This window comes from Panthera onca, chromosome D2 (assembly GCF_046562875.1).
Source record: "Panthera onca isolate mPanOnc1 chromosome D2, mPanOnc1 haplotype 2, whole genome shotgun sequence".
Lineage (NCBI taxonomy): Eukaryota > Metazoa > Chordata > Mammalia > Carnivora > Felidae > Panthera > Panthera onca.
In genome coordinates this window covers 25647490-25667508 of record NC_138349.1, presented here as the reverse complement: position 1 = coordinate 25667508, position 20019 = coordinate 25647490, and the positions used below count along the sequence as shown (strand labels likewise).

The 20019-nt window shown below is 47.4% G+C and overlaps 1 protein-coding gene across 1 annotated transcript in view; it reads right to left on the bottom strand.

The window, feature by feature from the left end:
• COL17A1 (collagen type XVII alpha 1 chain) overlaps positions 1–20019 on the bottom strand; it is a 51589-nt gene that overhangs the window by 29349 nt on the left and 2221 nt on the right. Inside the window, exons 2-13 of the mRNA XM_060641578.3 lie at positions 17082–17144; positions 14930–14974; positions 13433–13537; positions 12300–12431; positions 9575–9622; positions 8418–8453; positions 7017–7064; positions 5458–5601; positions 3194–3352; positions 2523–2594; positions 1316–1387; positions 483–551 (exon numbers count right to left, since the gene is read on the bottom strand). Coding sequence (XP_060497561.1) covers positions 483–551; positions 1316–1387; positions 2523–2594; positions 3194–3352; positions 5458–5601; positions 7017–7064; positions 8418–8453; positions 9575–9622; positions 12300–12431; positions 13433–13537; positions 14930–14974; positions 17082–17133 — 982 coding nt within the window. The 5' untranslated portion in view covers positions 17134–17144. The remainder of the gene's footprint in view (positions 1–482; positions 552–1315; positions 1388–2522; positions 2595–3193; positions 3353–5457; positions 5602–7016; positions 7065–8417; positions 8454–9574; positions 9623–12299; positions 12432–13432; positions 13538–14929; positions 14975–17081; positions 17145–20019) is intronic.

Genomic DNA, 20019 nt, shown 5'->3' with positions numbered 1-20019 from the left:
GGAAAAGGAAAAGGAAAAGGAAAGAAAGAAAGAAAGAAAGAAAGACAGACAGACAAAGGAAGAAAGACAGACAAAGGAAGAAAGACAGACGAAGGAAGGAAGGAAGGAAGGAAGGAAGGAAGGAAGGAAGGAAGGAAGAGTGTGTGGTTGGGGTGGCAGCTTCTGAGGGGCTCCCGGGTTCTTGCAATGGGTGACACATAACAGGAGCAGGCCAGGGGCTTCCAGACAACAGTAGGGACTGGGGTATGAATACCTGACCCTAAGCTCCCTGCCCCACCCCTTGGCCCTTGAAGGCCAAGGTAAGGCCAGGGGCACACTTATCTCTGCTCTGTCATGGGAACCAGGAGGCCTTTGGGGTGAGTCGTATTTGCAGACCTCAGACCACCAATAGGTTATACCTCCCCCTCCCATACGCCACGTGTCACTGCAGAGCACTTGTCCCCCACACGAGGTTGCCATCGGCAGCTGGCAGTAGCACTCACCTGCGGAGGTGGACACGCCTGCGCTTACAGCGGCAGGGCCCTGGGGCAGGTTTTTCTTCACACCATATGCTACAAGAAAGGAACCACGGAGTCAGCAGGGCCAGTGTGGGAGAGTGGCTCCACAAAGCCTAGAATAGCCTGAGCAGTCCCAGCAGGGGGCAGGCTCCCCAGGTGACAGGAAGAGCTTAGTGGCAACTAAATAAAATGGATTATAACAACAAAGGCAACCGTCTCCAGCCACAGGGGCGGCAATGAGTTTAGATGACACTTTCTTTGGTCTAACCCTCATTCTTTTAGGATTGTTCCAAAATTCTACCTCCTCCCTGAAGTTCTCCTAAGACTCCTTCCCTTCAGAACTCCTAACACCTGCTCTGCACAACAGGATTCATGTTGTCGTATAGGACACCTGGTTGTTTCACGTGCATTAGACTTTCTACTCCAAGTAAACCATAAACAAGCTGAGGGCAAAGGCTAAGGTTCACCCCTCTCCTGTTCCACCTCCCCGGGTTTGCACAGGGGTACACCATAAAATCAGCTAGATGATCGAGGTACAGTGACAGGGGACCATCAGGAACGGCAGTGAGACACAGGGGTACACAGATGACACTCCACAGCAAGGGCTCCCCTGTGGTTTCCCTCACATCCGAGCCAGCAAATGATCGAAGTTGACATCTTTAGGTTGGGAGGTGGGGGGGCTGTTTCTTTGTTGGGAAAGGTTGGTTTTTAGGGAAATCTGGTCCCTCTGATTCAGTTACTGGAAAGGAATATTGTGAGTTACAGCTGCAACAATGCATTACTTCCCAGACCCTAAGCTCCAAACCTTGGCTACTGACCTGTGGAGGTGGTGGCCGCGCCATGGGACAGGGTGGACGAGCTGGGGGCCAGGTTGTTCTGCATGCCAAACACTGGGAGAGGAATGGAGGGCAGGTGAGCGCAGGTGGAGAGGGGGCCCCTTGGCTTGAGGCAGCCCCTGGAGCACCCCAAAGCACTTCCATGATAAAGATCTTGGCACAGGCCAGAGATTCCCCAGATTTCTCAGTTCTCACATTCTCAGTGACACGGTGAGCTCTTCAGGCCCCACCCCCCACTACTGGCCAAAAGCTACCAGCAGTTTCATATATTGGGTAGTTAGGGCCACATAGCTGAATAACAGTAATCTGCACAGGGTCTGACAGATGCCACTGTATTTAAAAATATCCCAGGGGTGGGGAGCCTGGGTGGCCTGGTTGGTTAAGCATCCGACTCCGGATTTTAGCTCAGCATTGGGCTCTGCGCTGAGAGGGCAGAGCCTACTTGGGATTTTCTCTCTGCCTCTCTCTCTCTCTGCCCCTCCCCTGTTCGTGCTGTCAAAAATAAATAAAACATTAAGAAAATGGTCATATGCTTGCACTGGAAGCCAGGCAGTGACACTGAGCCCCCAGTGAACTACAGTGTTTATAAAAAGATCTAAAGTAAGATCCTTCAGGAGCACCTGGGTGGCTCAGCCTGTTGGGCATCTAACTCTTGACTTCAGCTCAGGTCATGATCTGAGGGTCGTGGGATGGAGCCCCGTGTTGGGCTCTGTGCTGACAGTGGGGAGCCTGCTAGGGATACTTTCTCTTTTCTCTCTCTGCCCCTCCCTTGCTCTCTCTCCCTCTCTCTCAAGATAAAATAAAATAAACATTAAAAAACTAAAGTAATATCCTTCTAACATAAGAGTACTTTGCACCTGAAAACGTCCACAGTGCCGACTCTGCCCCTTTACTTCCATTTCTCCACCGCTCACAGAAAAGAAACCAGAACAGAACAAGTAGGTTCTGGACACCCCAAGCACCCTCCCTCAGGCCTTGTCCTTGGGGGCTGATCTCCACCTAGGACTGAGGGCAGGCACCCCTTGGGCCCTGTTTCTGCATCCCGTGTGCAATGAGGAAAGTCTTCACGCTCATGGGCAGAAAGAACATCTTCTGTGGAAACCCCTCTGTTTTCCTCAGCAGTAGGGAGCATCACTAACTTGTAAAGCAAACGTGCTAAAAAGGGCGACGCAAGCTGGCAAGCACTGACCTGAGGAGCAGGTGCTGACCCCGGGGTGCAGTGTGGGAGAGCAGGATGCCATGTTGTTTGGGACTCCAAAGACTGCAGGGGAGGAGGAGGAGGAGGAAGGCTGGTGAGCGGGACCTCCAGCCCAGAGCAGGGGAAACCACAGAGACACCAGAAGAAGTGCTAGGATTAAATTTTTCTATTTTGTTACATTTCTGGTTTTAGGGAAATCTTGGGCTCTTGCCTTGCAGCCGAGGACCAAATTGTCCATGGTGTGCCTTGAGTCATAGCCAAGGAATGGTCATAAGGTGGTCAGGCCTCGCATGGACCCTGGGTCACCCTTTTGCAGAAAAGGCATTTGAAGCCCAGAGAAGTTAACCAACTTTCTCAAGGTCACAGTTAATCCATGTGGAATGAAACTAGGTTCCCTATACACATTTTCATGTTCTTTCCCATTACATTTTTTTTCCTGAAACACTGTGCTATATAGTCCTTTTTATAGGGGACCCACCAAAAGAAACACCTTAGAGACTGAATTGAGCTGGGGTTATCAATGGGAAAATCTTGGGATGCTAGGCCACAGAAGACCCCTAGAGAAAGCCTCCGGGGAAGGTAAACAGCAGAGGGGTCGTTCAGCTCCAGGTAAAATTGCAAAGGGTTCAGGGGTGGGAGGGGAAGTGCACTGTACCACGTACCCGATCCTGCAGAATAGGCATTGGTGTTGAGGAGGGATGAGCTCTGGGTGGTCACATTGTTGTGATAGGTCCCCATGGAGGACCCCGCCGGCAAGGTGGAAGACCACATATGGGAGGGAAGGTTGGCGTCCAAGATGGTTGTATCATAGGTGCCGGACACTGGAAACAGACAGGCACACCCACACCCCAGTGAGAGACAAAAGCAGCACCCAGTCAGATCGGTGTGCTGGCACATTCTCGGGTTTAGCCCTGAAGGTCCCATGTCCCGGGACCTCCCTCTGTCCAGGGAAGTTGGTCAGTCCACTTTCATCTGAAACTTCGGAGCTGGTGAAAACTTGATCTCTTGTATTAAAGATTCTTGTTGTGGCTAACAGACACATGAAAAGATGCTCAACATCACTCATCATCATGGAAATATGAATCAAAACTATGATGAGATACACCGCACACCTGTCAGAATGGCTAAAATGAACAACACAGGAAACAACAGGTGTCGGCAAGGATGTGGAGAAAGGGAACCCTCTTGCACTGTTGGTGGGAATGCCAACTGGTGCAGCCACCCTGGAAAACAGTTTGCAGATTCCTCACAAAGTTGAAAATAGAACTGCCCTCCAACCCAGCAATTGCATTACTAGGTATTTACCCAAGGAATACAAAAATACTAATTCAAAGGGATACCTGCACCTCGATGTTTATAGCACCATTATCTACAACAACCAAATTATGGAAGCAGCCCAAGTGTCCATCAATTGATGACTGGATAAAGAAGTGGTGTATATATACAACAGAATATTACTCAGCCATAAAAAAAGAATGAAATCTTGCCATTTGCAACAACATTTTTGCTAAGTGAAATAAGTCAGAGGAAGACAAATACCGTCTCATATGTGGAATTTAAGGAACAAAATTGATGAACATATGGGGTTGGGGGGAAAGGGAAACAAACCATAAGAGATTCATAGCAATAGAGATCAAACCAAGAGTCGATGGAGGGAAGTGGGTGGCGGATGGGCTAGATAGGCATGGCAATTAAGGAGGGCACTTGTGATGAGCACTGGGTATTGTATGTAAGCTATGGATCACTGAAATCTACTCCTGAAACCAATAATGCACTGTATGTTAACTAACTCAAATTTAAATAAAAATTTGAAGAGAAAAAAAAAAATTCTTGCTGACTCCTGGTGAAATCTGAAGTAGGTCAGTTTTGCTCTGGGGTCTGCCCATTTTTCCAAGATCCCCTTCCCACCTCCTGGTGGGCTGTCCCCTCCACTGGGACATCCATCGTTGCTGATTCCGCCACTGGTGCCAGGGGGCCACAAATCCCACACAGAATTCCAGGCATGAGGCAGGTGCAGATAGCAAAGCCCCTGGTCCGAGACCATCCCGCACGGAGGGCAGTCTTCTCTGGTTAAACGCTCCTTAAACCTTCCTATGTGCCAACCAGACCCAAGGGGCACTCTGCCCCCAAGAGAGGGGACTTTGGTGCTTCTTCAAATCTGAAGCCAATTCTGCCTCTTCACTATACAAGGGGGAACTAGCCATACAAGTCATAAAACCTGCCCTGAGGTTTGGTTTTATATTTAAAAATAAGAGAAATATCACAATCTCAAGGGTTGTTGTTGTGTTTTGTTATTTTTTTTTTTTTTCTTCAGGAGTAAGGGACAGAAAGCTTCACAACATAGCAGAACTGGCTTCTCTCCTCCTCCCTGTCCAAGGATCTGCTTATTCATCTTTCTGCCTCCCACAGAACCCACCTTGCACTTGGTAGGCATGTGATCCCGGAGTGCTCAACAATGTCCATCCTACTTGACTATGACCCCCTGGTTATCTGTTTGACTTCCCCCAGAGGCCCTCACCTCCACGAGTGGCCATGTCTCTCCTGTTCCTTGCTTCTCCTCAGTGCCTGCTACTTGGCACAGAGGAAGCACATAATAAATATTCATTGAATGAATGAATGAAAATACAGTTGTCCCCACTATTCTTCATTCGGGGAACCTGGTCAACACATTCCCAAAAGATGTCAAGAATGTCCTGGGAGAGAGTCTCTAGGATTGAGAGCCCAACTACACGCCCGTGGGATGGTGGACCAGACAGGGCGCAGCCCACATGCTCACACAGCATGAAGAGCAGACTCTTGGTAAGTACTCTGTGAAGTCTCTGCCACAACCTTGGAGGCCTGTCGGGGCACTGCTGAATTCCGGGGCCAGGACAACTCTGCCACCTCGTTCCCTTCCCTCCATGGAAGCTGGAGCCCCGGGGCTTACCTGACTGGGAGCTTGCCGTCACCATTTTGGTCTCCACCGTGCCTTTCTTGGGGATGGGGAGTGTATTGGAGCAATTTCGGGTGGGGCTCACGCTTGCAGATCGACTCCCCTTGAGCAAACGTTTAACATCATCCAATTCCGTCCCTGTAAAATAAACCCCCAATTTTCCAATAGGCCCTGGATTCTTTCCTGAGTCCAGCTGCAGTGGAAAAACATATATGGCATTCTGAATGAGGCGGGGGTGGGGGGAATGACATTTGCTTCACACGCTGGGACATTTTTGGTCAGCCTTGTAATTTTTGTATTTTGTCAATTTATAGCATCTATCAACCTGGCCCTTTATAATATTAATGGCCTCATAAATACAGGGCCTCCACAGGGAGGTCCTCAGTATGTATTTCCTAATTAGACCTCATCAGACAGCACAGGGATAATTCTATGGCTGGAAGACCTGGTCGTCCTAGATCAGGGGGCTGGGAGATTTACACACAGGGCAGTGAAAGAACCAGATCTCTTGAAACAAATGATTCAACAGTGGTGTCATCCCCCACCAGGACACATTGAATGTCAAGTGCCTGACCTTGTATGCTCTGGAGGGTCAAAAGGAATTTGTGGCTCATAACTCCTAAACATTATGCTGCTTTCGTGTGGGTTTGGGGTCCATTTGGCCACTATTATTTGTAGCTAGGTCACCTAGAGGTGTTAGCTCCCTGTGCCTCCCAACGTGGCAAGGAGGAGAGGAAGGAGACATCATAGGAGGGTAGCACATAAGAGGTCTACAGACAACGTGTCCTAGAAGACTGCCCAGGCACCCCCTTCCCTGAAAGCTCCATCCTTTGGCTCAGCCCTGCCAAGCCTGGAAGGACTCTGGTGAGATAGCCTCAGACCCCATGGCGCAGGGCCCTGAGCTCTTTGCGCCAGCCCCAATCTCTGATTCCTGGGCCAAGTGGCCTCTTTCTCCTCCTGCTCTTTATACTTGGCTCTCACCCTATCGGTTGGGCTCTTTTCAAAATGTCAAGTAACTTCTAACAAGAACAATAGGAGTGAAACAAAGTCAACAGACAGACTAGGGAATCCCTGACATTTGAAATAAAGTTCAAATTCTCACACTCGACTTGCTTCTGACTCTTCTCCAATCTTAAGTATTCTATCGTGTCCCCTCTTTCTCCTTTTCCTTTGGCCACACTGAGCATTCCTCCAACGTGTGGGCATATGTTCCTCAAATGTGTCATGCCAGCGTATCCCACAGAGCCTAAATGACCCATCCTTCGGTCCCCCTTCAAGGGACATGGACCCGAGAAGGCTTGACTCCCTGCTCCTTCAGCTCCCTGAGATGTCATGGTTGGTTGGTTTACGATCTCCCTATTAGCAGCAAGGAACGTGACTTACTCAGCTCCTCATCCCCAGCACCTCGCCAAGGGTCCCTCTCACAGAAGGCCCTGCAAGACGTTTTATGACTGAGTGACCACACACACAGACACATACACACACACACATACACACACTGGTGACCCTGGACTCCTGGATCCTTTATTTTCAGACAGACAGTGACCACTTACATCGGGTAGATGGGGATGCACTCTGTAGTCGAACTCGGATTTCGCTCTCTGTCAGGGAAGAGATGGAGAAAGTGTGAATGAAGGAGCTTGGATCACAGTGCCTGACACTGAGCTCTGAGCAGCAGAAAAGATTTTGGGCTGTGTCCTAAGAACAGGAGGCCTAAGTGTGCCCAGAACAAGTGCTATTTAAAGGAGAGGTCCTTGGGGCGCCCGGGTGGCTCAGTCAGTTGAGCGTCCGACTTCAGCTCAGGTCACGATCTCGCGGTCCGTGAGTTCGAGCCCCGCATCGGGCTCTGGGCTGACAGCTCGGAGCCTGGAGCCTGCTTCCGATTCTGTGTCCTCCCTCTCTCTCTGCCCCTCCCCCGTTCATGCTCTGTCTCTCTCTGTCTCAAAAAAATAAATAAACGTTAAAAAAAAAATTTAATTTAAAGGAGAGGTCCTCTCCCCACATCCCAACCTGCCCACTGTACACATCCCAGTGCCTGGGGATGCCCTGATGAATTCACAGGCTGAGCCGGGAGGCTCCATCACTATCAGCATTGACCGAACCCCTTCCCAGTGCCTCCCAACTGCCCAAACCAAGCTGCTGTCTTGCCTCCTGGGTCTCTGGGTCATGAGAGAGAGAGACTTCTAAAACCCATACCATTTACTTAGCCACTTGGGCCTCCTTTGGGCAGGAAATGGATGGTTTCACGTTATTAGTTAGCTTCAGGTAGGCCATTGACATCTTTCAACTATTAGCCTAAAGTTGGTAGCTGGTATGTTCCTAACTTTGAAGTTACTGATGCAAAAAGGCGCTGGGAAGTCTAGACTGATCAGTGAGAGCTACAGCAGCCCAGCCCATGAGGAGCCCTGCCTTCAGCAAGGCCCTGACACGCCGCTCCTCCCCACCCCCACCAGATCCATTGGGGCCGCTTTCCCCAGGACCACATTTCCCTCCTAGAGCCTTCTCCACAGGCAGACGTGGACAGTGCAAAACTGTCACGCAGCCCTCCGTGCCCTGGAATAATTTGAAAAAGAAGGGCTTTTGCTCATTTCTCGATGCATCACGATAATTACAGCGGCTCTAGTTAGTCAGCCAGGAGACTACAAGTGAAGTCAGGTGTGGCGCCAGCATCATCAGCTAATCCGCAGCAGGACAAGCTGCTCCCCAGCTGGCTACCATGTGATTTTAGCCTTGCTTCCACTCGCATGCTACGTCACCGCCAGAATCTACCCCTCCCATCCTGATGGGGCCGGCAAAAGATTCCCAGGAAGCTGTAAGCTCCTCGGACGCAGAAACCACGCCTTATTTATTCTTCTCTGCTTCTCATATTTTCTGGCTCAAGACTGGGCACCCGTGTTAGATGCTCAGAAAAAACTTGGTGAATGAACTGAAATGAACCCAGCAACAGAGCTCACCTCGTGTTTGGCTCCTTCCTCTGGTTGAAGAAGATGCTGAGAAACAAAGACAAGTAATCTTAGGCATATGTAAGAGGTGGCATGCTAAATAATTTTCACCTGGAAGTAGGTCTGTTTGAGTGGGGGGTGGGGAAGAGACGGTTTTCAGTGTGCATTTATATCCAGATGGGCACCTTTCTCTTTGTTTCTACTAATGTGTCTTTGTAAAGTCTTTGCAAACTGAGTGTCCTGCCCTTCTTCCCTGAGCTCAAGTCCTGTGCATCCCAGTTCCTACTTGGTGCCCCCACCCGGAAGCTGAACCACCAGCTCTGCTTCAGGATGAAATGACTGAACACGTCAGTCCATGTGGAGGCCTCCACCTGGCTCCCCTATTTCAATCACTGGCCCCACAGTGAACCCAACCACCTGGGGTTGTCAGTGGGTGCTTAATAAATGATGGCCACATAGCCAAAGGGCAGAGAAAGTTTTGCAAGGCTCCAATGCATTTAGGGTGTTAGCTAAATGAATGTTAGGTTAGCTCACACTTAGAGTGTTAACTAAGGTAATCATTTGGAAGCAAGGTCATTAGGGCTGGCTGTCTACACAGATGAAATATATTTAAAACAAACAAACAGCCAGATCTCTTTAGCTTTTTGTTAGAGACTGCCTTGGACTTCCAGCCATAAGCAAATAAATAAAATTATAATCACTGTACAATCATCATATCAATTCAGATGCACAGTGAGAATCCAAGAACATGGACCAAAAGGTTAAGGCCAAATGAAGACAGATCCTTGGGTTTCACTTGGCATAAAGTGTGCCCCTTTGCAGCCAATCATGGTGGAGGTGATGGGATGTGTGGCATTTGTGCGTTCAACCCCCTGCTCCTCTTTGCTGGGAGGTCTTTGTGTGTCCTGTGGAAGGAAAAATCCTGTAATTGTTGCTTGGCCTTAGGGGCTTCTCTGTCCAAGCCTGAGCCCTGTGTGAGTAACTTGCCACTTCAGTAGTGCCAGGAGCAATGGCGAATACCAGCAAGTTAATGTGGAGGTCAGTCGCCTTAAGATGCTTCAGGATAAGGAAGCGAGGGGTCAAACTCCTTTAGAAGAATCCATTTGACTCCAGGCATTTCCCCAGTGCCTCATTTGACCATTTCTTCAGAAAGTAAGGAAAGGACATACCAAATTCCTTCCGAGGGTACTCCGGAGAAGAGTTGCCGCTGGAGCTCCCTGCAGAGGGAGAAAACACTCAGCACACAGAGCCAGTCCTCCCAGAGAAAACACTCAGCACACACATGGCCGGCCCTCCCAGAGCTGCCCAGGGGAGAAGGTGCACTGGGCACCCCCTACTGAACCTCCCGGCCCAGCGCCCTGGACGGCAAGTGCTCTACAGCAGGCTTGCTGTGGAAATAGGACACACCTCCAGGACGCAGCCGGGGCATTTCGCTGTGACCACTGATCTATTTCACGTGGCAAAGGGTTAGAACAAAGGAAAGCAGGACGTTTTCATTTTTTTTTGTTTTTACGTCCTTGACTGAGTGTGCCCTATGCCAGTGTTGGTGCAGGTGACCTGTCCCTGGTCATACAAATACCGGCAGTGTCACTCACCTTGTGAAGCCAGTCCCAAATGTGGACCCTGTTACAATGAAGGCGCCAGCCCCCAGGAAGGCCTAACATCAGAAAGCGCTGTGGTGACACCCTGCCTGGCCTGGATTTTGGCTCCCCACCCCCACCCCTGCCATATGCCAGCTCTGGGTCTTAACTCACTGGGGAACTCAAACCCTAAGTCCTGCTTCTCCACCACCACTACCCGTCTCCATTCAGTATCAGAGCCACTTGCTGCCTGGCTGGTCTGTTTCCCACCAAACCTGCTTCTGCAGATGACCAGGCACTGCAGTGACCTGAGGGGCAGGACCCAAACGTCTTCCTCCCGCCTCCTGCTTCTTGACCCTGAGCACCTCCCTGCCTCACTTCCATGTCTCTGCCTGGTCCTGCTCTCCCCAGCCGCTCACACTCTTTCTCCTCCTCTGTCTTCTAACTCTTCGTTCCCTTTCATCCCCAATGTTCTCTTTCTTTGCCCCTTTCTGCTCTCATGCTCCCTTCCTTGGCCAGTTCCTGAGGTTTCCATTTTCTACTAACTAACATCTCTTCATAAATGCCGCCAAGCTGGGTATCCTGCCCAACTTCTCCCTGAGCTCAAGTCCTGCGCACCCCTCTCCCTGCTCGGTAGCCCCACCGGGAGCTGTGCGGCAGCTCCGCTTCAGGGCACATCCCGGAGCTCGTCAGCATGGGGGCCTCCACCTGGCTGCCCTCTTTCAATCACGGGCACCACCATGGCCCCAACCACCTGCGCTTCAATCTCAGACTCTTTCTCCCCCCCCTTCCTTAGTACTTAATCAATTGTCAAACATCAATTCTGTCTGCAATACATCTCACCTCTGCTCCTCTTTTCCACTCCAAATGCTGCCACCCTAGCCCCAGCCAAGTTTTCCCTTCCTTGACCATGGAGCACCTTCTAACTTGTCACCACGTTCTGCCTCTTTCCTCCCCATTCTTCCTGCACATGGCTTCCAGAGTTCTAGCCCTAGACCTCAAAGATGATTGACTTTTTATTCAAAAATCCCGGGGGCTTCTCACTGTGACAGAACAGAATCCAAACATCGTAGGCCAGCCCTGAATCTGAGCCCCTCCAGCTCTCTTCACGTCAGCACCTGCTTGCTAGTGAGCCCTGACTGCTGCCTGTGTGTGGCCCCTGCAGGCTGGAGAGACCCACCTCTCCACTGGGCGTCACACATCACACATGAAGGCCCATCTCAAATGCTACCTCCACAAAGAGTCTTCCCTGAAGACTCAGCTGGAAACCATAATCCCCTTCTACTTTATATCATAGTTTTTAACTTATCATCTTAGCTTATCCAGTAGACTACAGGCAACTTGAAGCAAGATCCACATCTAAGTCATTTCAGTATCATTAGGGAGGAAGAATTTCCTCTATCCTTCAAGATCCTTCTAGCTGGACCAAGAAGCAAATTGACATGAGACAGATTAACAGGAGAAAAATCAAATTTAGCTTCTGAATCCACACAGACATGGAAATTCCAGAGACTGGCAACATGATGCTCATTTGAGCTGAGGATAGGGGTAGGGGCTTGAGAATACAAAGGAGAGAAAGACCCTTAGCAGGAAGGTGAGAGGAGATGGTTGGAAAACAAAGGTTGCCTTATTATGTAAGTAAATTTCCTAAGTAGAGGAGTTTCTATTAATAGCTCTCTTCTTGGTACAAGCAAGCAACTGAGGGGGAGGTAAAGAGCTTTTCCTGAACCTGCTGGGTTTTGATTGCTCTTAACTCAAAATACCTTTCATGCCAAAGTGACCCATTTGGGGGCAGCCTGCCCTTGGCCCCTAGAGCGTCCACTAAAACATTCCAAAAGGTGTTAAATACATGGTAGATGCATGATAAAATGCTAAATGAAGGAATGAATTAAGGGAGTGGGTAAATCAATGAAATCTCTAAGTAGCATGAGTCTGTGAAAGAAACGAAAGAAGAGTGAAGACACGGCAGAAACAGGTAAATAAGGGTGGCCAATAATTTCATCCTCAAAAGATGAGCGAAGTATGGGGCGCCTGGGTGGCTCAGTCGGTTAAGCGTCCGACTTCAGCTCAGGTCACCATCTCGCGGTCCGTGAGTTCGAGCCCCGCGTCGGGCTCTGGGCTGATGGCTCAGAGCCTGGAGCCTGCTTCCAGTTCTGTGTCTCCCTCTCTCTCTGCCCCTCCCCCATTCATGCTCTGTCTCTCTCTGTCCCAAAAATAAATAAACGTTAAAAAAAAAAATTAAAAAAAAAAAAAAGATGAGCGAAGTTATCTGGGGAAGAGAGCAGCGCTCTTGTAAAATCTGTGGGACCAATACCTTCGTATGTTCCGTGGCGGGTGATGTGAGTCTTCCTCTCAAACGTGGAGCCTGGTGAATTGGGCAGAGTGGAGGCAGGGGAGTGAGCCCTCCTGTAACTGGAGGTGGAGGCATTGCCCCGTGTGCTTCCACCTGCAAGCGGGGGAAAAGCGTAAAGTCTCCCAGGGCTCCAGTAGACCTGCATGTGGTCACACTAAGTACACTCAGGCTGCTCAAAATAAAAAAGGGCCCCGTGGAAGGCCAGAGGACTTCTGGAGAACATTGCTGGAAGGGTTCACCTTGGCATTCCAATGGCCACTCAGAAATGGGAGATGGAATCATGGCTGCTGCCCTTCCCCAGCTGACCATGGCAGGAAGGCAGGGGGCCCCTCTGTGGATGTGGTTACACATGGCAGCTGAGAGGCTTTGGCAGGATTTTTCTTGAGACGTGGCACTTCATTGTAGCTCACTACTGGATGGACCAGAGTATAACTGGACATGGGAGTGTTCCTTGAAAGCAAACAGCGACCACTCCTCTTGGTCAACCCAATGTTTTGTATGTTTTGGGTCTTCTTTTTCAGTGTCAGTCCAAGACTTTTTAAATGGCTTCAGGGGTTAATGTGTGCTTGTGTTTTATTTGGTTTGGTTTTGCCTTGCTTTGTTTTGTTTCAGTTTGAAAGCTACCCTGAAAGAGTCTTTCACTGGGAACAATAGGCCTGTGTTGGATGCTTGCCCAGTGGAAACTCCATGTGGGATTGTATGTCACTAGATTCCCTAACAGAGTAATCCAGTCCTAAATTTCTTTTGTTGTTGTTGTTAATTGAAATTATAAACCCTCATGCGTGCACACCCTTCCCTAAAAGAAATGGCTTAAAGAGAGTGATTCAGTGGGGAAAGAGCTACCTCCCTATGAAGCATTCTCGATTACTGTTATTTATACTGGGAACTTAATGAAAATGGATCCCACTTTAAGTAGGCTTCGAATGTGGCCGATTTGAAAGTGTCACAGTGGCTGGGACATGTGTCAGTTACATAGTAATTTTGGGCATTTGGAATGGATGACAAGCAGTTGTGACCCTTCCTCTCCTTGTAGGACTCCCTCTCTCCCTGTCCATCTGTTCTCCCCCCAACCCCATTCACCCCCAGGCACTTACTTGAGTTTATGTAGCCACTGCTGCCATGTGTCAGGCTGTGTTTCTCCAGACGGCTCCCTCCACTAAGAGAGCCTGTTTTAGCATAGCCGTTGCTGGTTCCCCCTTCTGCAGAAACAAGAAGCAGGTGACAATTTATGGGTGGAGTCAGGCCAGGGGATCCCCTCCTCCTCTGCTTGCAGAGATCACCCCTGGCTTATCGCCCATGACCCTCTGGTCCCTTTGCAAGTGCAAGTTGCCATACTGTCATTTTTGATAGAAATATTGAGAACAAATATTCCACCCAATTTAAAAGCAAAGTCTTCTGGGCAGAGCATAGCAAGTTGCTCATTAGAAAATTTAAATATTAGAAAAGGCAGTTGAGTGAGGAAAAGTTCTGCGAGGCCAGGGCATGGGTTGGGCTGGCGTTTTTGAAATTGCCTGGTCAGTGCCACAGACATGCCAGCCACTAGACTCGCTGAAAGGGTGAGTGACAGCTCTGTGTTGCTGGTGTTCCATGTGGCAGCCCATGGTGCTCTGACCTCTTGTTCCCACCCTCTGTGAGCGAGGCTCCCTGGGGAGCAGGGGTAGCTTTAGGGCTGCGTGTCCATTATAGAATCCACTAAACCTGAAGACCTCCTCAGGAAAAAAAATGGATTCAGAGGCCTGACTGGTGGTTCCCTCCTCCCACCCTGTGCTCAGGCTGGATAAGGTTTCTGCCAGGAGTGTCCAGATCAGGTCAATCTATACAGAGAGTAGACTTGTAGTTCTCAGGGGAGAGGGGAGAGGGGCGGGAGAATGGGGAGTGACTGCTTATGGTCATGAAGTTTCCTTTTGGGGTGATGGAATCTTTTAAAATTAGATTGTTGCAATGCCTGCACAACTCTGTAAACATACTGAGAACATTAATAAAAGGAAAGGTCACTAAAGTGAATTGATGCTAAGGGGAGGCTGAAGGGGAAGCCATGCCACTTAATGTCAATTTCAGGAAGCACCTGTCAATTGCAGACCCAGCTGAAGAATCCTCAGAGGGAAAGTATCCTCAATTACAGGCCCCAACAGGAAAAGATATAGGTTGCATGCCTGCAGGAAATCTACGCCTGCAACTCAGCCAATAAGAAACCATCCATCACCCTGAACTCTTGCTTTTCTCCAACTACTTTAAAACAACACCTCCCAGCTTCTTCCTTCTCCATAAAATAGTCTTCCTTTCCTTTGTTTGTTGCTCTTGCTTGTGGTTCTGCCTTAGTTTGTTCCAGTTTGCAATTTCCCAAATAAACCTGCTTTGCTGGTAAAATGACTGGCAGTTTTATTTTTAACATTAACAGTACTAACAACCATTGAATTATATACTTCAAACTGGTGTGTTTGGTGATTCGTAAATTAATGTCAATATAGCTGTTAAAAAAGAGATTTCAGATCTTTTGGATTTGCTCAGCTGAAGAGTACATAGAGAAAAGGTTACATGTGGAGTCCTTCATACATGCCTTACTGAGAAGGAAGCTCTTGGTAGTCACTTACTTGGTGGTAAGGATGTAAGTCTTGTAGTTACTGTTTCCGTAATAACTAGAAAAAGACAATAAAAAGATAAGATCTTATATAACACACTGAATTCCCTGTATGAGGTCTAACATCTCTCATAGGCTCAGCATCTTAAATTAGGTTCAACATAGATTTTTGTATACTTGTGCTTTAAGGTATGTGATCTGACCCACTGGCCGTGAAAATATGTGCAATAACAATGGGGTTTAATTTACCTGGAAAATAAGTTAAATCCTTTTGGAACCAAAAGTAGTTACCTGCTGGTTTGAGGGATGATGTACTTACCTTGACGTCTATGGCTCTCATTTAACAATTAGATCCAGTCCAGGCCTGGATTCACCTTTGAAGGAGGACCAGGGCCTCAAATCACTCTGAAGTGTGCCAAGTCACACTCTGTCTGCACTACCTTTTCCATATGGTCACCCCATCCGGCTGGGGCCAACACATTATCCTGGCTGATTTCACTGTGAAGCGGATAATTATTTTATACTTCTTTATCAACTGGGGGTGTCCCAAGGACATAATTCATTACCAAATCATCAGGGCCATTCCTGAGAGTAAGGAGGTGTATGTAGGAAGGCGGGGGTCAGTAAGTCACACTTGGTGCTGGGTGAAATTGGGGATAGATGAACATCAAAGTCAGACTTGAAGAACCAGTCCCTTTGCCTCCCCAAATTGAGTTTCTCTAGACTCCAAGTCACGGTGAGTCTATGGAGGTAACAAAAGCTTCCAGTATGCTTTTTGTTTGTTTTTTGTTTTTTGAGAGAAGAGATAGAGAGTGAGCAGGGAGAGAGGCAGACAGAAAGTCCCAAGCAGGCTCCATGGTGTCAGCACAGAGCTAGCACCGAACTCAGGAGACCATGACCCCATCAGAAACCAGGAGTCAGATGCTCAAGCCACCCAGGCGCCCCACCTTCCAGTATGTCTTAAACACCAGTTAGAAGACCTGTTGCCTTTCTGAATCTCTCTCTCCCCTGCAGCAACATGGGGAGGTGGGTGGATTCCTAGAACCAAAGTGGGGCCAATGTTGTTCTCTGACAGTGACCATCACTGCTTCCTCCCTCTGTGTGGGATATAAAGGAGTACCGATATAGCTGAGATCACAGGTCTTTAACAGCACACTTCTGGGGTGCGTGTGTGTGTGTGACGTGTGCGCACATGCCCGGGTATATGTGTGTGTGCATGGTGTACATGTGTGTGTGCATGTTAGAAGAGGTGGTGAAAGGGGAAAAGGTGGAATTTCCTTTGTGCCACTTTAGGCTCTCCTGCTGGCTACTGCTCCATCCCACACCAGTTTTGCTGCCCCAACCCCCTTCCTTCTTCACACTGTATTTTCCTAACTGATTTCTTGTCCTAGCAGGAACCACATTCCATGCATAACAGGAAATGGTTTTTTAGACTAAAATGGCAGCTTGATTTGAATAATAGTCCTTGAGCTTTCACTAGACCTCTCACTGTGTGGACCTTTGGGATTATTGGACACATAAAAATAAATTATTTCTTAACCTAAAGTTCCAAGTCTGTGAAGCCAGAATATTTTCATTAGAGATATATGAAAGTCACAGGATAAATGAAAGAGTTAGAACTGTTTAGGGGACAGTTTAAATGTCTCTGAATTTATCATTTGGGCAGTTTCACAAAAGAAATGTGTCTGTTTTCAATTTCACTGTCGATTGCAACTGTGACACTGGTGTTACTCTAACTCTGTCCCTGCAGTAACTGGGATGTTATTCTTTTGGATTCCTGCTGCCCTGTATTCTAAATAAAGAAATGGTTAAACAACTTATGACAAATTCATTCAACAGAATATTATACAGCTACGGAAAATGCTAATTTTGAAAACTGTACATCAAAATGGTAATTTTCATTTTTGAAGAAAAAGCAGAACACGGTTTGATTATAAGTAGGTTAAAATAAAAATCAACAAAAGCCATCTTATGGGAAGGAATAAAGTCTACTTAGGAAACATTTTAAATGATACATTGAAAAAAAAAGCAAAAAAAAAACCCAAAGAAAACTAAAAATAAATAATTTAGAAGTGATATAGAAGTTGTGATGGAATTAGGAATGAATTATTTACTCTTTCCAATTTTTTTATTACTTTCATAAGGATAATATATTGTTCTCTTACTTCTTTCAGTGACTTCGGTGCCATCGCGCTTGTTTTTCTTGGTTACATCCATACCATAGCCACCTGCAGAAAAGCCAGAAACCACGATCAGCCATGGGTCTGACCATCACTCTTAGGAAGGATAGGTCCCTACTATGCAAGCTGAGAACCAAAAACGCTTGATCACTAGAATTCAAGGCATAATTCTTTCATGTACATATTGTTTACAAGTCATTTCCACTTCTTGATTCAGTTCTAAGAAGGAATAATTTAATAGTTCCACTTTGGATTCTATTCTTTTGTGTGGAAAGCTTATTTTTCAGGATCTCATTGACCAGGCTGCCCCCTGATGAGCATTAAAGGGATTACATGGAAGATGTGGTGTCCTGACCTTTGACTATAAAACCTCCATTTTTTGCCAAAGTAACAAACAGCTGAAGGATATCTGTCAGGGCACTTGCTGCTTTTAACAAACTCATTTTGATGTATCCCATAATTTTCAGTGTTCTATTGGAATTCTATGACTATAAGACATTCATGCTTCATTATTCAGTTTAGATGGGAGAATGATGTTGGAAGGATTTAAATTAGGGGGAAAATCATTGTGTCGTTGGTACTTGTATGGAACTTAGTACTTTTCACAGTATGAAATTTTCCCTTTGTAACAAGCTAGCCCATGATGCTTATTTGCAGACACGAGTAGGAAAAATATATGAAGAAAATGTGTAAAATCTACAGAAGTACATAGGAAAAGACATATCTGTGTGTTACCTATGTTGCCCCTTCACTCACTGCTTCTGGAAGGGAAAATCATTGAGATCTTGTCCACTGTGTCCTGAAACATAGGTGGGCTGAGGCCACTTGACAGCAAGAAGCTGGGTGGGGGTTCAGGTTTAAACACACAGGAGACACAACAGGGTTCCCCGCCCACCTGGGTTCTCGTTGCTGTGCTTCTCAGTCCGATGTTCTGGGAGGACGTGAAGTCTGGCTTTTCCTGTGGTTCTCTCTCCTCCCCCTAACCTTCCCTTCCTCTTTTGGATGCAGTTCAAATTGGATTCTAGAATTCTGGGCAAGCCACTCTGCCCAGGATTCCCCTTGCTTGAAGATTTCTCCTTTCAGTCTTTTTTACCTGCCCAGTGATTCTAGGGTCAACTTATCCATTAGGCATAGAAGGCACAGTGCCCAATCCTATCATACTTTTAGGCGCCTACAAAAGTGTTTCAATTTCTTTTTAAAAATCAGAAGAGAAATGAACACAATCCAACCTGGTTCATATTCTTTCAATGCAGTTATAAAATATAACTTTTAAGATGTTTTGTTTTGTTTTTAATGGATGAAGGGGTCCACAAAAGAACAAGCATCTAGGGCCCATGAACGTCAGAATGCAGGCCTGGGTGACTTCCCCACTGAAAACCAAGACCACAGGAAGGAGACAAGCTAGCTGCTCAGCTATCCTGTGGAATGAACCAAGATCAGCACAGGTAGCCTCAGGGCCTGGGTGAATGTGCCAACTTCTTGCTCACTGGAGTTTCTTAAACAGAGCTCTAGGCAAAGAATGAGGCATCATGGAAAAATTCCTGGCTGGATCTGAGAAGCCACAAAAAGTCTTTGCAGGTATGTTTCCTAGAGCCAAAAAGGAGGGGCTCCATAAATAATTTCACAAGGGAGACCAGCGTCATTAGAAGGCCAAACCTGGCCTATGTCTGTGTCTGCCTTCTGGCTATAACTTATATGACTATTGTCATGCAAACATACATGTAACCATACATTGTCTTTGAAATCTTTTGTTTAAGCAGTAATTGCCTTTGGTACCTCTGAAGCCTGCTCCACCTTTTTTTTCTTTTTTTGATTGGTCATTACCTGTGGACCAGGAGACATTTTGGAGATTAAACATTCAAATGGACCTGGCTGCCAGTAGAGAGCCACTGAGGGGGACACCTGAATTGGTATGAAATGTTATCCTGAAAGGAAGTGTTTATAACAATCCAGGGAAGCTTTTACTTCCTGCAAGTTATTGCTTATTTTAATCTGTTAAAGCAAGCTGCTGTCAGCAGCTATACATATGGGTTTGGCTGGGTTTATTTTACTTGCAGCCATCAAGGCAGACTGATGATAGCTCCAAGTGATCAGGGTCTCGGTGTCCAGGCAGCAAACCCAAGGAGTGTTTTGTTGTTCTTTCTGTAACCAGGAAAATAACCCACTTTCCTAGGCACACTCATCTTGTTCTTAAGTTCCAAAGATGGAGCCTTGAGATGTGCTGGAAAATGTAAAGGGTTCCTCAGCTCCCGAAAGGCACAAGGACATCACCTGCTAAGAAATCGGATACCCTCCTCCAGGGCCTGGGGGATCCTTACTAGAAGGTACTCTGGGAAAGAATGTGCCCAAGGTGGGTGCAGGTGGATGGACCCCTGCTTCTTGGCCTGAGGCCCCTCAGATGGCTGTGTCCCATGGCCATACAGAATGATTTCTTAGGCCTGGAATACAGAGGATGGAGTTCTGATGACTGTCTCAAAATCTGAGACAGACTTTGAGCTGGCTCCCAGACTGATAGTCTGAAGTGGTAGGGATGTGCTAGGAGACAGATTCCTTTAGACCAAAAACTTAACATGAAATTTTTTTAAGTGATTTATCAAATGGAAAGCAATGGGTCGAGGCACAAACCTTGACTGGGATGGTCCCATGGGATCTACAGCATTCCCAAAGGACTTCCTTTTCAAACATTTTCAGTGCAGATAGTTTTAAGAGGTGCAACACTGGGGAAAGGAGACTGGCAGGCCCGGGCATGTGCGGAGGCTGCCTCTTCTGGGCGTGCTCACCCACTGTGCTTTTCTCCAAAACACTACTTAATGGAAGCACTGTCAAGTCACATAATTTTTAACTCCTTAATTTTAACTTCTTTGATGTTTGGGCCATTTCACTAGAATCAAGGAAGGGCAGATCACTAGGTTCTCAATTCCAA